Raw genomic sequence first — 16,741 nt, 5'->3', positions numbered from 1 at the left:
TTTATACAGCCTGTTGGAAATGTCAATGGGTTAAGGCTTGTTTTTCAAGCTTCACATGTTCTGTACACGTGATGTGATACAAGAGAAGCAGTTCTCAACATATGAATGCTGCCTTAGACTCAACAAAACATTTATCTCACAGAATGCAGGGTGTATGAGGCTCTGGGATGCTCTGGCTTGGGCTGGAAGGCTCCAGAAAACTATCTTACCTTTTAATACCTCTACAGAGCTTAACCATATCATTTAAGAGTATTTCTGTGGAATCTTTGCATAGATTTCTACTTTGAATGATGAAAAGTCTACCTAGAACAGCTGGAAAAGGATCAGATATCCCCCCCTACCACACACACACCTTCCTGCCCACCCCCCTTTCATGGAAATCACTGGAAAGGGGGAAGTGAGGCCTGAGGAGCTGAAGGCCCCCAGGGCCTCTGGCCAGTGGAAAATCCCAGGGATGCCACTCCACTGGGTTGAGTGGATCCCTATTATCCCTTTCTCATTCATCTAGCTCCAGGGAGCAGGCTGTCTGCTGCTTTTTCGGCCCCACCACTTTCTATTAGTGATCAGTCTCATTCGCTCCCTTCCCCGGTTCCTCAAAGACACAGACAGAACCGAACCCAGTCTCAGAATGTTCCCGAAGTAAGTACATAACACAGCTCTGGGTTTTTCTCAAAGTCTTCATTGCTGACAACAGGGTAAACAGAGTGGCAACTAACAAGAGGAAAAAGGGCACAGTGGTGACACAGTGGTGTCTGTCGCTGCCATGGAGACAGAAGTACGGTTTAGACCTCTCTCAGCGCTCACTCTCTCCTCTCCTTGCTCTCTCTTTCCATCCGGGTTCCCTTTCCCTAGTGAAAAGGATGAAAGCCACACCAAAGCACAGGAGAGAAGTGGGTATTTTTGTAAGGGAGAGCTTATTCCCAGGAAGAAACAAGAGCTACAGTAAGAAGCCTGAAGGGGAGAGAGAGGGGAAATCCCAAAAGACCTCAACCAGGGGATAACAAAAGACTGGGGCAGCCATTCAAATATATGTAAATATGGGGACACATCAAAGTTGGGGTCTGCTTCTATACTCATATTCAGGTAATACTTTACTGCATTTTTAACAAGGTGCCAACATGCAATGAATTTTAAAGCCCTAGGTCGTTGCCAAACATCAGGCGCATTTCTGGTATGATACTGCCACCTGCAGGCTGAAGGGAAGAAGTTCAACTGACGGGCCTGCTCAGGCTGGAGTGATTTTCCTGTGTCCAAGCATCCACCGATTGTGCAGGGAAAGCACCGAAATCCCCTGATGCCCTTGTTTCAGCTGACACCTTCACCTAAAACAGGAGTTTAGGGGCACCTGGGCGGCACAGTCGTTAAGCGTCCGACTCGGTTTTAGCTCAGGTTGTGATCTCAGGGTCAGGAGATGGAGCCCCACATGGGAAGCTTCACGCTCAGCCGTGGGTCTGCTAAAGTTTCCCTCTCCCTCTCCCTCTGCCCCTCTCTCCACTAACCCTCTCTCTCCAAAGTAAATAAATAAATCTTTTTTTAAAAAGACAATAAAACAGGATTTTAGACTGAACTCTCTGTAAATTTCATTCAACTATGCCTTGCCTCTGCCAGTCAGCACAAAGCACCACAAGATGCAGGTAACAGAGCTGAGATTATATTAGAAGCACATCCGGGGAAACCCCCAAGCATTTCAATTTAATTTTTACCCCTTACATGCAAATAAAAGGTAAGATAAAAATGCAGTTCTATGGGACTCCAACAAGTCTCCCATCATTTCAAGGGATATTATAAAATTCTCAAAAAACACCACTAGGGGCACTAGGGTGGCTCAGTTGGTTACGCGACTGCCTTCATGATCCTGGAGTCCTGGAATCGAGTCCGACAGCAGGCTCCCTGCTCAGCGGGGAGTCTGCTTCTCCCTCTCCCTCTGCAGCTCCCCCTGCTCATGCTCTCTCTCTCTTACTCTGTCTCTCAAATAAATAAATAAAATTTTAAAAAACCACCACTAACCAAAATGAAGCAAATAGGATATGATAATCCCCCCCAAAGGTTGAGAACCTTTAAATTAACTCTGTAACTAACTTTAAATCATAATGTTTGAAGGAATCTGCACTGTTATTTATAAAATTAAATTCCTAATGTGGGTAAAGGCAGTCAGTAACATTTCAGCACACAGAGTTAAAACAGAAACTTCTCTGAACACTTCAGAAGTCTGCTCCCAGAGACACACCATTTCTTTCTGGAATGGCTGTTCTCAGATTAAAAGGAAAAGAGGGGGATCTCTTTTTATTGGTATTAAGAAATTTGTCCTTATATACACAGGATGTTTATGTATCCACCACAGGAAAAAATGCTTCTGGATCTTTTTTTTTCTTTATTGAAGAAAGGTAGTAAAGTATGAAAACATTCCTGGAAATGATAAAACCAAATTCAGGACTGAGGCTCCCTGTGGCGTGGGAGAGAGGAGCAGGAAATAGGAGAGAGTACACACAGGACTCCAACTGCGGCTAGAATGTGTTTGTTAAGCTGACTGGTGGCTACCTGGGTGGACTTGATTTTATCTCTGTTTTTTGCCAGCTGGAAATACCGCATACCTTTATTCTAAAAAGCAGCTAGTAGCCAGTAGCAGATGAACGAAGTAGAAATAAGAGTGGAGACAACTAGCTTGTACTAGATGCTGGGTCCTTGTAGACATTATCTCATTTAATCCCCACCCAAACCTATTCTGAGCTGAAGAAGCCAATTCCTGGCCAGCGCGGCTGAGACGGTGGAGGCTTCCTTCTCTACTCAGCACCCCCCACCCCTGACACACAACATAGGGAAGAGGCTCTACCCCAGGACTGGCAGGCTGAAAACACTGGGGCCCAACACCCTCACCTCCACTCACTTGTTGGGCAAAGGTTCTGTGCTGGGAGAGGCAAGCAGAAAAGACTAGAGGCTAGTGGCACAAAGATTTTGCCCAGGGAGGAAGGCAGCCTATAGGAACAGAGAGCTCTGAAACTCTCCCCAGAGGAACTGGTTTTACTTGAAAAAGAGTGTGGGGAGGGGCACCTGGCTGGCTTAGTTGGTAGACCAGCAACTCTTGACCTTGGGGTCATGAGCTCGCGCCCCACAGTGGGGGTAGAGTCTACTTTAAAAAAAAAAAGGAAAAAAGAAAGAGTGTGGGGGAGATCCAAGCCTAAAGGCTCTTGCAAAAACAATGAAGATTTTGGTGGCGAGCAAACAAGAGGGTGCTGGCAGCTGTTTTTAATGAAGAGCAAGAATCTAAACCCTAGGCCAGTCAGGTCACAAGAGAGAACCAAGGAAAGAGACAGCTAGAAACTTCGGTCAAAACAAACTTTGAAGACTGGTCTCAAAAACTACCCCTGCTTGAACTTCATTGGATCAGATGACAGATCAATTTATGCCCCCAGGGAATTGTCAAAAACAAGAGAGCAATCAGCTGGAAATCAGTGGAGCGGAAGGGCTGGATGTGATGCTACGGAATTGGGGTAGACAGCTGAACAGGAGACTCAGGGAAAGATGGGCACGAAGAACCCTGCTAATAAAACCACCGCCCTTTCAGGGGGACTGTGTGCATGACCAAGGCTGGGCCCTCTGAGCAGTGACATCAGAGGGGCACACTGTAGGCAAAACAGACCTCACTAAAAGGGTCTGTCAAGTCACTAAACAAAGAAGCAAACAACAACAAAAACACACCCCCAAGAGCAGAGAAAGGAATCAGAGTCCAGAGTTGCTAAACCTAAAATTACATAAAGTGTCTAGTTTTCAACAACAAAAAAATACATAACACGCAAAGAAACAGGAATGTGTGACCCATCTACAGGAGATAAAAAGAGACAACAGAAGTTGTCTGTGAGAGTGACAAAATGTCAGATTCAACAAAGATGTCAAAGTAGCCATTATAAATGTGTTCTAAGAACAAAAGGAAACCATGCTTAAAGAATTAAAGGAAGCTATAATGACGATGCCTCACCAGAGAGTATCGGTAAAGAAACAAATTATTTAAAAAAAAAAAAAAGAACCAAATGGAAATTCTGGGGTTAAAAAGTATAATAACTGAAATTTTAAAATTTGCTAGAGATACTCAATAGTAGCTGTGAACTTGGCAAAAGAAAGAATCAGTGACTTTAATGATAGATTCATCATTTCACAATCTGAGAAAACGGAGGGAGGGGAGAAACAAATAAAGAAAAATGAACCAGCTTCAGAGAAATGTGGGACATCTGTAAGCACAACAAGACATGCATCATGAGAGTCCCAAAGGAGAGGAGAGAGAGAATGGAGCAGAAAAAAATATTTGAAGAAATAATGACTGAAAACTTGCCAAACTTGAAGAAAATGTTAATCTACATAGCCAAGAAGCGCAATGAATTCCAAGTAGAAGAGATGCAAAGAGATCCATGTACAAATTACAGTAGAAATGCTGAGAGACAAAAACAAAGAGAAAATCTGAAAAAGAGAAAGAGAAAAACAACTCATCATGAGCTAGGGAACCTGAATAAGATTAACCGCTCATTTCTCCTCAGAATTCATAAGGGCCCGGAGGCAGTGAAATGACATACTCAAGGTAAAGAAACAAAACTGCCCACCAAGAATTCTATATCCGGGGTGCCTGGGTGGCACAGCGGTTAAGCATCTGCCTTCGGCTCAGGGCGTGATCCCGGCATTATGCGATCGAGCCCCACATCAGGCTCCTCCGCTGGAAGCCTCCTTCTTTCTCTCCTACTTCCCCTGCTTGTGTTCCCTCTCTCGCTGGCTGTCTCTATCTCTGTCAAATAAATAAATAAAATCTTTTAAAAAAAAAGAATTCTATATCCACCCAAATTACCTTTCAAAAATGTAGGTGGAATGAAAACATTCCCCAATAAATAAAAACAGAGAATTCTTTGCTGGAAGACCCACCTTACAAGAAATACGGAAGTTACATGATAACATCAAGTAAATCCAGATGTAAATCCAAATCCACATAGAAAAAAGAGCACCAGCAAGGGTAATCATGCGATTATGAAAAGCAATATAAATACCTTTTCTCCTTTTTCTCCTAACTAATATAAAAACAAATGTATAAAGCAATATCATGTATCATGGGCCTGTAACATACAGAAATGTAATATATTTTACAACCACGGCACAGTGGAGGTGGGTGGGAGGGAAAGCTCTATTGGAATAAGGATATGATATGAGATAGTAAGTCAAATCCACAGGAGGAAATAAAGATAAACACATAGTAAATGAGAATGTTAATGGAACAGATGCTCTAAATATACCCTTGTTCTCCTTTCCTCTCTCAGTTTCATTAATACACACAAAATTACATAAAATAATATTTATAGCAATGTGTTACTGGGTTTGTAGCATAGAGATGTAAAATGTATAACAACAGTAGCCCCAAAAAGGGAAGAGGACAGAGCCATACTAGGAGTAACATTAATATATCTCACTAGAATTAAGTTAGTGTGAATATAAAGGAGATTCTGATAAGTTAAGATATATATATATATAGATAGAATCTATCTATATCTATATCTATCTATATCTATCTATCTATCTATCTATCTATCTATCTATATCTGTATCTATATATATAGAGAGATATATAGAAAGTCTCAGAGCAACCACCAAAAAAAGAATTAAAAAAATCATGGGAAGACTTCTGGTTTCAGCTCCAACATGTAAAGAGTTTGGAGGGCATCATTACTATGCACACACACACACACACAGACACACACTGAACTATCTGAAAATCAATGACTTCTCTTAGATCCACTGGGAATTGAGATCACAGGGAAGCCCACCCCCCTCCAAATCTGGAAGGACCGGTAAATACAGAGAATGAAAACAGAGATCTGCTTTCCTGAAGGAGAAGCCACTGGAGCCAGTGACTAGCAGCAACACTCAAATGCTAATTTTGATGAGTTTTAAGGGTCTAAGTATAGACTAGCTGGACAGTTAAAAAACTCCCAGTGACCCAGTCTCGGGATCCCAATACTTTTGTGGGTTTTGCATTCAAGAGCCCACGCAAGTTCTCATGGTAAAGATCGGAGAAAAATCCCCTTGCGTACTGTTCTTACACTTAGATTTGTTAAGTGGATAGATCTCATGTTATATGTATTTTTTGCCACAATAAAAATAAAAGGGAAAAATCTTTTTAAAGTGGAGGAGAGGGGCACCTGGGTGGCTCAGTCGGTTATGAGCTCGGGTCTTGATCTCAGGGTCATGAGTTGAAACCCCACATTGGTCTCCATGCTGGGAGTGGAGCCTACTTAAAAGAACAGAACAGTGGAGGAGAAATAATACTTCCTCAGGCAAACAAAAACTGAGGGAAATCATCACCAGTAGACCACCTTTGCAAAAATTGTTAAAAGACGTTCTTCAGAGAGAAGAAAATTTAGATCTACATAAAAAAGGAAGAGTGTCAGAAAATAATACATGCAAGTGAAAGAAAACCTTTTCTTTTTCTGAGTCTTACTGGATCTAATAGATAACTGTTCAAAGTGATAATAGTGACAATATATTGGGTGATTTTACCTTACGGATAAATGAAATGAATGAGAACCATGTTCTAAGAGATGAGGGGGAATCGAGAATACTCTGTTATATGGTATCAGTGCTGCCTAAGAAATGAAAGTGTTAAAGTGAAAGTGCTGTTAGGTTAGTTATAAATGGCTATTATAAACTCCAGGGAAACCACTAAAGTTTTTTCAGAAGTATAATATGCTAGGAGAGAAGAGAAAATGAAATCATATAAAATATTTAATTAAAACCAGAGAAGTCAGTAAAAGGGGGGAGGAGTAAAGAAACAAATAACAAGTACAATGAATAGAAAAGAGTTATAAACATGGTAAACATGAATCCAACTATATCAATAATCACTTTAAATGTACATGGTCTCAATATGCCAGTTAAAAGACAGAGACCGTCAGAGTGGATTAAAAAACAAGACTCAACTGTACATTGTCTCTAAGGTAGCGATAGAATAAAAGGAAAAGGATGCAAAAGATATATCAAAAAATAGCCGGACTAGCTATGTTAATTTCAGGAAAAGCTGACATCAGAACAAGGAAAATGATCAGGGATAAAGAGGGAGCATTACATAAAGATAAAAGGGCCAATTCTCCCACAAGACAAAACAATCCTTAACGTGAATATACCTAACAATGGAACATCAAAATACAGGAGGCAAACAGTGATAGAACTGAAAAGAGAAGCTGATAAATCCACTATTATGGTTAGAAACCTCATCATCCCTCTATCAATAATCAAGAGATCCTGCAGACAGAAAATTAGTAAAGATGTAGCTGAAATGGACAGCACCATCCATCTAGTAGTAATCGAATTTACATTTATAGAATACTTCATCTAACCACAGCAAATTATATATTCTTCTCAAGCTCACATGGAACCTTCACCAAGACAGATCCAATTCTGAGACATAAAACAATGTAACAAATTTATAAGGATAGAAGTCAACTAAGGGTGCTGGGACATTAGACATATACACGCAAAAGAAAGAAGTTGGACCCCTACCTCATACCATATGCAAAAATAAACTCAAAAACAGATTGAAGAGCTAAATGTAAGAGACAACACTATAAAATTCTTAAATAGGCATAAATTGTCATGACCTGGATTAGGCAATAGTTTTTTAGCTATTACATCAAAAGCACAAGAAACAGCAGGAAAATAGATATATTGGACATCATCAAAATTAAACTTAAAATTAAAACTTTTGTGCTTCAAAGGACACCATCAAGAAAGCGAAAAGACAACCCACAAAGTGGGAGAAAATTTTCACAAATCATGTATCTGATGAGAGGAATGTAAAGAAGAACATATAAAGAAGTGTTGCAACTCAACAATGAAACGAATATATTTTCAAAGAAGATATCATAATAGCCAACAAGCACGTGCAACCATGCTCAACATCATTAGCCATGGGAGAGAAGGAGACTGACTGCTACTGGCTACGAGGTTGCTTTTGGGGGAGATGAAAATGTTTTGAAACTAAACAGTGGTGATGGTTGCCCAACCTGGCAAATATATAAACAACCACTCAATTATATACTTTAAAATGGTGAATTTACGGGACACCTGGGTGGCTGAGTCCGTTGAGCATCTGGCTCTTGATTTTGGCTCAGGTCATGATCTCAGGGAACTGGGATTGAGCCCCATGTGGGGCTCTGCGCTCAGCAGGGAGTCTGCTTGAAGATTTCTCTCCCTCTCTCTCTGCTCCTCTCCCAAGCTCATATGTGCGCACATGCACTCTCTCTCACTCTATAAAATAAATAAATCTTAAAAAAATAGGTGAATTTATGGTATGTAGATACTTTCTCAATAATAAAACAAATAATCCAATTTTAAAATAGATGAAGAATCCAAATAGACATTTCCCCAAATGAAGATATACAAATGGCCAATAAGCCCATGAAAGACACTTAATGTCGTTATTTATTAGAGAAATGCAAATCAAATCACAATGAGAGATCACTTTACACCCATAAGGATGGCTATAAGCAAACAGACTGATAATAACACATGGTGGGCGTGTGGAGAAAATGGGACTCTCCCACACTGTGGTGGGACCATAAATTGGTGCAGCCACTTTGGAAAACAGTCTGACAGTTGCTCTGAAGGTGAAAACAGAAGAGTTATCATATGACCTCGCAATGTCACTCCTAGGAATCTACCCAAGAGAAATGAAAACATGTCCACACAAAGACTCGCAGCTGATGTTCAGAGCAGCAGATTAATCACAATCTGTATGTCTGCAAACTGGTGAATGGGAAAACGATATGCGGTATCTGACTAATGGAATCTTCTGTGGCAATTTAAAACACAAGGTACTAGGGGCGCCTGGGGGGCTCAGTGGGTGAAGCGTCTGCCTTCGGCTCAGGTCACGGTCCCAGGGTCCTGGGATGGAGCCCCACATCGGGCTCCCTGCTCAGCGGGGAGTCTGCTTTTCCCTCTCCCTCTCCCTCTCCCCCTGCTTGTGTGTACGCACTCTCTCACATAAATAAATAAAATCTTGGAAAAAACAGAAAATAAAAAACGAGGTACTAATAAGTACAACATGGGTGAGGCTTGAAAACAGTACGACAAGCGAAGAGAGCCAAACACAAAAGGCCCTATGCTGTGGGACTCCACTGAAATGAAGTGTCCAGAATTAGCAAATTGAGAGTGACAGAAAGGACTTTAGCGGTTGCCTTGGCCTGGCAGTGGAGGGCGCCTGCTAATGAGTATGGGTTTGTTTGGGGAGTGATGACAATGTTCTCCAATTGATTGTGGTGATGGTTGCCCAACTGAATATACTAAAAATAATTCAACCGTACGCTTCAAATGGGTGAGTTGCATGGTATGTGAAGTCGAATTCAATAAGGCTGGGAGATAAACAAAAGGAAATGGTAACGTTTTCTTTCTCTTTTTTGGTAATGTTTTATTTCTTAAACTGGGTGGTGTGTACACGGGTGTTCGTTGTATTGTAATTCTTTACATTTGCATTTAAACTATTCTTTGTAGGTAAAATAGTTATCTTAATAAAAATACTGTTTTTAGAAGTCTGACAGACCTGGATGCTAATTCTGGCTCAACCACTTAAGAGCTATGAGCTCTCTGGCGGACTACTTGACCTTCCAAAGTCTTATCTGTAAAGCAGCGATGGTAGTAATAGTAATTTCCTCATAGGCTCTTACATCATGTGCCTGGCGTGCTGTCAGTGCTATTATTAGCCAATATGAGCTCTAAGGAGTTGAGCCACTTGCCTAAATAACTCAGAATCATGGCCTCTCTTTCTTTAAATTCCAACTTCCATATTTGCTCTTCCACAAGAATTCATGACTTCCATCAGGGGAATAAAATGGACCTTCAAGTGGGACTCACTGAATTCTACCTTTAAAATGTCCTTACTTAATGGCTCTATAAAGTCAGTAAAGCTCCTTTTTTTAAAAGACTGATTGATTGACTGATTTGAGAAAGAGAGAGAGGTCACAAGTAGGGGGGAGGACAGAGGGAGAAGCAGGCTCCCCGCTGAGCAGGGAGCCCGATATGGGGCTCCATCCCAGAACCCTGGGATCATGACCTGAGCCGAAGGCAGATGCTTCACTGACTGAGCCATCCAGGCACTCAAGTCAATAAATCTCCTCACAAACCAGGATGAAACCAAAATTTCCACCACTTCTGAGGGTTTGTGTCAGGGGGTTCAGGTCTGAGCCAGATGAAGAGAAGAATATTCTTTCCGGTCATGAGCAGCCCCCAGAATCCATATCCGTTCTGAGTCTCATCGCCAGGTTACATCCTAAAAGACTCTGTGTGGTATTGTTGCTATTGTCTCCATTCCCCACACAGATTTCTAGCACATGGTTTCAGAATTCAAACTGCATCTTTAAGCCTATCATGCAGGGTTCTGGCCCAGGTGAATGCGTCGGTGAATGCGTCAGTGAATGCGTCAGGGATGGGAGAATTGCACGGTAAAGAAGGGCAGGAGAGATATGAACTTATCTGGATCCCTTGCAAGGACTCTTAAAGGAGATAGTGTTTCGTTGTTCCCCATGAATTGGAAACAACAATTAATTGGAAATAATTATCACAGCCCGTTGCTTAAAGTACGTGCCAGATAGTTCACACTCCTAGTTTCCTTCCACCTTTCCATGTTAATGAGTACCTGCCTTCGAGCCACAGTACTGTTGGAAACTTCCCCCACCAGCCAAAGGGAAAGTGAAAAACAGATGAACCCAGGCACTCTAGCTACCCACCAGCAACTCAGACAAACCATTCACGGGGACAGGGGAAGGCTAAAACACTGGATCTAAACAGAGTTTGGCTTCAGGAAAGCCTTCCCTGATCCTTCCCTCACCCCACACTAAGCTGATACCACACTGCGAAGTCTCACGGCATCTTTTTAATTGCCCTTTTGTAATACCACATGTTTATGATGTTTAATTTCATGTCTGTATTTCTCTCGAGATTCTGTGCTGCAGAAGGGGAGGGACTTCCTCTTCCTTGTTTACTGTTGTGTCCCCATCAGCTAGTACAGGACCCTGCACATAGCAGACGCTCACTAAATTATGGGCTGCACTGACAGATAAGCAATCGGTGTCACGACGAACTAATTCCTGCGATGATGAAGGGAGAGGATCGAAAGTTCAACTGGAGACCTTGGATTTCCACATGAAGCGGTCCTAGGAAAGGATCTCACTGCGGAACAGCTTATTTGGGGAGATGGTAACAACTTACCTGTGCTGTGTGAGCACACTGACAGCTGCAGGATGATTGGCACAGTAAGACAGGTACATGGATTTAAAGTGAGGCATGAGGTTCAGCAGACAGCCTCCTACTTTGTGTTGGTTTTCTGGAAACCTAGAAGTAAAACAGACGAAACGCGGAATGTAAAATAAGAAACGGGATAAAGGAAGAGGATTCTGATCAAACCCGGCAACATGCAAACCTTTTGAATTCTTTTGCCAAAGTGCAAGTTGAAACTGTATTATAACCACTTTTGCCATGGAATGCAAGTTCTTGACTGCCACTTTATTATTATTATTATTATTATTATTATTATTATTTTTGACGGGGTAACTGACCATCACTTCAAACTCGAGCTGCCAAACATAGCGCCCATACGTAGGGGCCAGATACTTGAAATTACCAGGTAGGGTTGTTTTTAAAGATATTTGTTTAAATTACAATATTCAAAATTTTAGCCAGGCACCCAGAAAATACTCTTGGCTAATTTCTATGAAGTTCAAGTACAGACAAAAGTAATCAAATCCAAAAATGACACATCACAAAGGAATATTGTGTAGTCTTAGTGGCTTGGTGGTTGCTAGGCAGGATGGCCTCATGACTTTAATTTTTTTAAGTTACAAGCCACCTGTTTTCATTTGTAGACAAATCCGAAAAGTGCAAGAAAGAAAAAAAAAATTACTCAGCATTCCACCATTCAGAGACAGGTGTTAGAACAATTTTGGCATATTCCTTGGTCTTCCTTCTACCTGTTTCTCTATAAAATGGAAAACAAAGATTATAAGTCTAGTTTGTAATCGGTTCTTCTCACTTAGTGACTTGTCTTTCCACATCAATAAGCTGGATCCCTATCAGCATCAAGGACAGCTCCTCAGGCCTCCTCGTGTGTGGGCTCTTTACCATCTTCCTTCTTGGATGACCACCTGTGTCCCAGAAAGCTCAAGAAACAGGCAATCACCCCAATTTCCCTGTAGACAATGAAAGGTGCCAACTTTTCCGAGATACAGTGCTTGGAAAACTAATCTTGCTACAGAACTATATTGCCTTACGATTATTACAGTCCTTTCTGCAGAACGAAGTTGAACACCTCAACCATCGAGCTAGCCTTCAAATATGTATTGTGGTTCACATAAAGATACACTTTCCTTTCCCCACTTTTTGTGTGTTTCACAACTGTTAATATAATAGACAAGATACCAGGCATGATTTAAAGAGAAAAAGCAGTTTATGCAACTGAATGAATCACCTCACTTTTCCAAGTCATTTGCAATGTACAAAAGAAAATATCGAATCAACGTCAAAGGCATCGTCCCTGGTCAATGGAGACCTTCTTTGTCTCTCGTACTGACCAGGAGCAGTAAACCGATATGATTTTTAAATAAAGTCAGAAATAATCCACTGCATATAGAGCCCTGATATACAGCCAGTGGTTTGGCTCTCCCTAGCACGTTTTCTCTGTACTGGGACAATTTATCAGTGTTGTAACAAATGAGTAAATACAAAGCGTCCCTATCTAAGACAATAGTTAGCAGGAAAAGAAAACACACCAAAGAAACGGTGTTGCTAGCTATCCTAAGGCAACGTGCAACACTTACTTGGAACATTCCTCCAAGGCTTGGCAGAGGGTCTGTTGGAACGAGCATACTTCCTCAAAGTTCCCCAGTAAAGATGTAAACTCCACAGAACTCAGACTGAAAAAAAAAACACAGTTTCAGTGGCTAGAACTTCAGGATGATTCCAGTTATCCATCTCTAGTCTAGTGAGCTGGTAATTTGCTAAAAACCGGCAAATGGGACAAGGGATGCAGTCCCTAGATTTTAAATTTCGCTTTTTAGTTTACACCAGCTCTGTGGTCTTAAACAACTTTTAAAAGCATCTTTCCTTGATTGCCTTTTCTACAGTAAGAATAATGATCCTAAAGTAAACAAGTGTTTACTAAAAACATTTAGGTGTTTTACAAGTGATGAGTGAACGAATAGCAAGTACGTAATATCTAAGTATCTCAAGAGGCAAAATATATCATGGCTGGGGATACATGTAAACAATTTCGAGTATTCTCTTCTAGAGGAGCTAGGAGAGTAGTTGAAAGATATTCTATACACTCATAGACTGCACAGGGAAAAATCGCAAAATCAGTTTCTCCCAATTTAAAATGCTCATAAATAAACAAAAGGAAATCTTTATCAGAGGAAGTAGAGGAGAAGAAAATAGTACTGATTTGTTTGTTTGGGGAATGGAATGGAATGGAATGGAGCAAATAAAGGCAAACTGAACAATTTTATCCAGAGCCTCCATACCATGAATTTTCTCCATTCTGCTCCTACCAAACGGTAGGTGATAACACGCGCCAACAGCACTCCCACAGCACTTAACACCCCTGCAGGCGTTTCACAAATAATAACTCATTTTAACCTGACAATAAGCTCACGAGGTAGGTGCTATTGTCTCATTCTTACATGTAAGGAGACCCAGGCACAGAGAGGTTAAGGAAATCACCCAATGTCACAAAGCCAGTAAAGGGTGAAGCCAGGATTTAAACCACAACATTCTAGCTCTTAAACACTTTTGGGGAGATAACTTTTCTGAAGATTTAAAAGGCCAGTGTCGGCCACGTGTTTCCACCCCGAGCATAAGACGCGCCCAGTTCCTCTGCCATCACGCCCATCTGAACCACAAGCTGGAAAACCCCTACCATGGGTGTCAAAAGCGAAACCCTCAGCCAGCCAGCTTCCCTGACTTCCCTCCCTCATGGCCCCGAGAAGCTGACTGGGGGGCCGACTTGAACCTGATGGGGGAGGGGGGTTTCTTGGGCCCCTCAGGATCAGACAGCAAGCAGTCTGGTTTGCTCCCGTCACCCTGGGGGTCCACAGGACAGCTGGTGGAAACTGACCCTGACTGTGTTGTGAATTTATCTGGCAACAGTGAAGTTCTGAGTCAGGCTCCTCGCCTCCTTCATATGAAATCTTACCATCTCCCCTCCCGGGGTCCCCACCTCGGTTTCCTGCCTCTGCCTGTCACCTCCACAAAACGGAAGGCACATTTCAGTGAGTGGCAGGAGGCGCGCTGGGTCGAGTCTGGCCACTTACTGCCTGTGGGATGGGAATAGCAGTAAGCCTCTCTGGACTTCAGTTTTCTTATTTGTTCAATGGGGATAGTCATTTCTTCCAGGGCACTAGACCCAGTGATTCACTGAGGTTCCTTCCATTCAGCTCTAAGAAGTATGATTCACACGATTCACTTCATGTTTTACATAATAATAACAAAAGACACTTTGCTGTTGATCGCGGTTCAACTCTTACAAAACACGGGAATACAAAATCCTTTCACACTGAAGTGAGATTCCCACAGTGCCATGGAAAAGAACCAACTGGGAAATTCAGCAAGACCTTATGCCTTAGCAAATACGCTTTGGAAAAAAAAAGGGAGGGGGGGAATCGCGAAATATGTTAAACTTATTTAAGCCTGAATCCCAGTAGTTGAGGCAGCTGGCCAGCCAAAGTAAACTCTTACTGGGGCGAAAGAGGCTTTTGTCCTCCAGTATGTGGGCCCACAGCTCAATTTTCTATTTGACTTATAGATCCTGATCTCTAGTAAAATGCAATCAATTAAAATAAAAACGCGAACGAATGCCGTTAGCCACTATTTGTTAAACAGGCCATGCTTACAAGCACGCACACACACAAAATGGTCAATATTTTTCTTCTGTGAAAACGAAGTTTTCAATTCAAGCCTCAGTCACTTCTAAGACCAGAGTAAAGTTTGAATATTTTATTAAAAACAAAAACAAACAACATTTGAACAGCTCTATCATTCACTTTGGCCTGGGTGAAACACGAGCTAGGTGCCCTTACAAACATTCACAAAATGCCACACTCTTTCCACTGTCAGACTGTAGGAAAGACTTTCTGCCCCGGCAAGCAAAGGTCAGGGGGAGCACAAAACTTTCCAGGTTACATGTTTTCTGCATAAAAACACCAGCAGGCCCTGTTTGTGCGAGGTAAACCTGCATGTATTGCTTTTAAAAATGTACAAGGTTCACAATTGTGACAGACAGAAATGCAGATGTGCTCATTCCTTCCACCGCCAAAAGAGACAGAAGGCCAAGCTCTCCAGCAGCAACATCTTGTGTAATTTCCGTTGCCTTGACCATGTTCTTGGCAACCTGTGATCTGTGGAAATTCTTCTAAAGGGCAAAATCAATTATTCAGTGACATAAGAGCAATGACTCTGGATGCTGACATTACCTTGCTTTATTTAGCAAGGGGTTTAAAATGTAAATCTTACTTGTTATTGGACTGCAGGGGTCTTAAGTAAGTGACAAGTAGAGACTGAAGTTCTTTAGCATAATCCTTTTCAGTGTCCAGAATGTTCTGTAACACCTATAGAGAAACAAAGGTCAAGGTCAAGATCTTGTATTTGTCAGGACAGTCCAAAGGTAAGGCAGAGCTTTAGATACTTTAACCAAATTACCAGACTAGCACGTAGTATATTTTAACCAAATTACCAGGCTAGCACATAGTAAGTAAGAAGCGCAAAATCTGGACGCAAACTAATAATTGCACAACAAACTTCGTTCTAGCAAACTAATAATTGCACGACCACTGGTTATATTGCATAATTCATATGAATACAATTTTTCACAGTTACTCATAACCGGAAGGACCTGGCCATTTACACAGCGCTGTTGAGAATGCTTTCATGGGCTTTAAATCATTGATCCTCGGGAACGGTCTCAGCAAACAAAGGATCATATTCCCATTTTATGGATGAGAACATTGAGACCAGGCTACCTTAAGACATCCAGATTCGATGTCAGGGTAATTTCACGATAACTGAGGTCAAATACCACAAAAGGTTTTTCTTTAAGTTACATTTCAATAAGACCTTTAGGGGACAAAACCTGAGGCCACAGTGAATTTTTAAGTAGAGTTTGAACTGGTCTTTTAAGAAAGGTAAAAAGTGCTAGTATGAACATTTCAAACAGAAGAGGAAGCTGAAGTGGGAGGAATTTAACAAGGAAAATAATGCCCACCGGTTATTATGAAGAATAACCAAATCAAAATCCTCTAGGCAAAACAACCAACGTACAGAACGCCCCAGAACATTTCTCTTGCCCCACCAGTCCTAGGGGACTGCCCCATTCCCCGGCCTCTTCTGGAAGTAGCTACAACCTACATTGCAAGCTCCTAGAGCTCGCCAAGCTAACACTTCAGTTGACTTTCCCTCCTATCTCCTAATTCACCCAATAGCAGTGTCCTGAATGTCCACTCCGTGCCCAGTGCCACGCCGTGGGTTCGCAGAGCGGGACGTCAAACAGAGGATCACAGGACAACGTGAAGCATTCTTGGCTGCGAGAAGCCCCTCGGGCAACCAGCGTTCCAGACACAGACTCACAGGACAATGCATGATGATCCGCTTTTGAAAGGTTGAGAGGGCAAAGCGAGCGGAGGCCCAGGTAACCGTGGGCTTTGGGGGAAACCACCAGACGGGGGGCGCTCGTCCA

The 16,741-nt window shown here is 41.9% G+C and overlaps 1 protein-coding gene across 14 annotated transcripts in view; it reads right to left on the bottom strand.

Moving 5' to 3' along the window:
- The window catches only part of ARHGEF6 (Rac/Cdc42 guanine nucleotide exchange factor 6), a 112,428-nt gene that overhangs the window by 24,539 nt on the left and 71,148 nt on the right, over window positions 1-16,741 (bottom strand). For all 14 annotated transcript variants that reach the window (XM_044392447.3, XM_057314815.1, XM_057314821.1 and 11 more), the window contains 3 exons: window positions 15,523-15,617; window positions 12,834-12,929; window positions 11,230-11,352 (listed from right to left, as the gene is read on the bottom strand). In XM_044392447.3, coding sequence (XP_044248382.1) covers window positions 11,230-11,352; window positions 12,834-12,929; window positions 15,523-15,617 — 314 coding nt within the window. The remainder of the gene's footprint in view (window positions 1-11,229; window positions 11,353-12,833; window positions 12,930-15,522; window positions 15,618-16,741) is intronic.

Source organism: Ursus arctos, chromosome X (genome assembly GCF_023065955.2).
Source record: "Ursus arctos isolate Adak ecotype North America chromosome X, UrsArc2.0, whole genome shotgun sequence".
Classification (NCBI taxonomy): domain Eukaryota; kingdom Metazoa; phylum Chordata; class Mammalia; order Carnivora; family Ursidae; genus Ursus; species Ursus arctos.
This window is presented reverse-complemented; position numbering and strand designations above follow the sequence as displayed.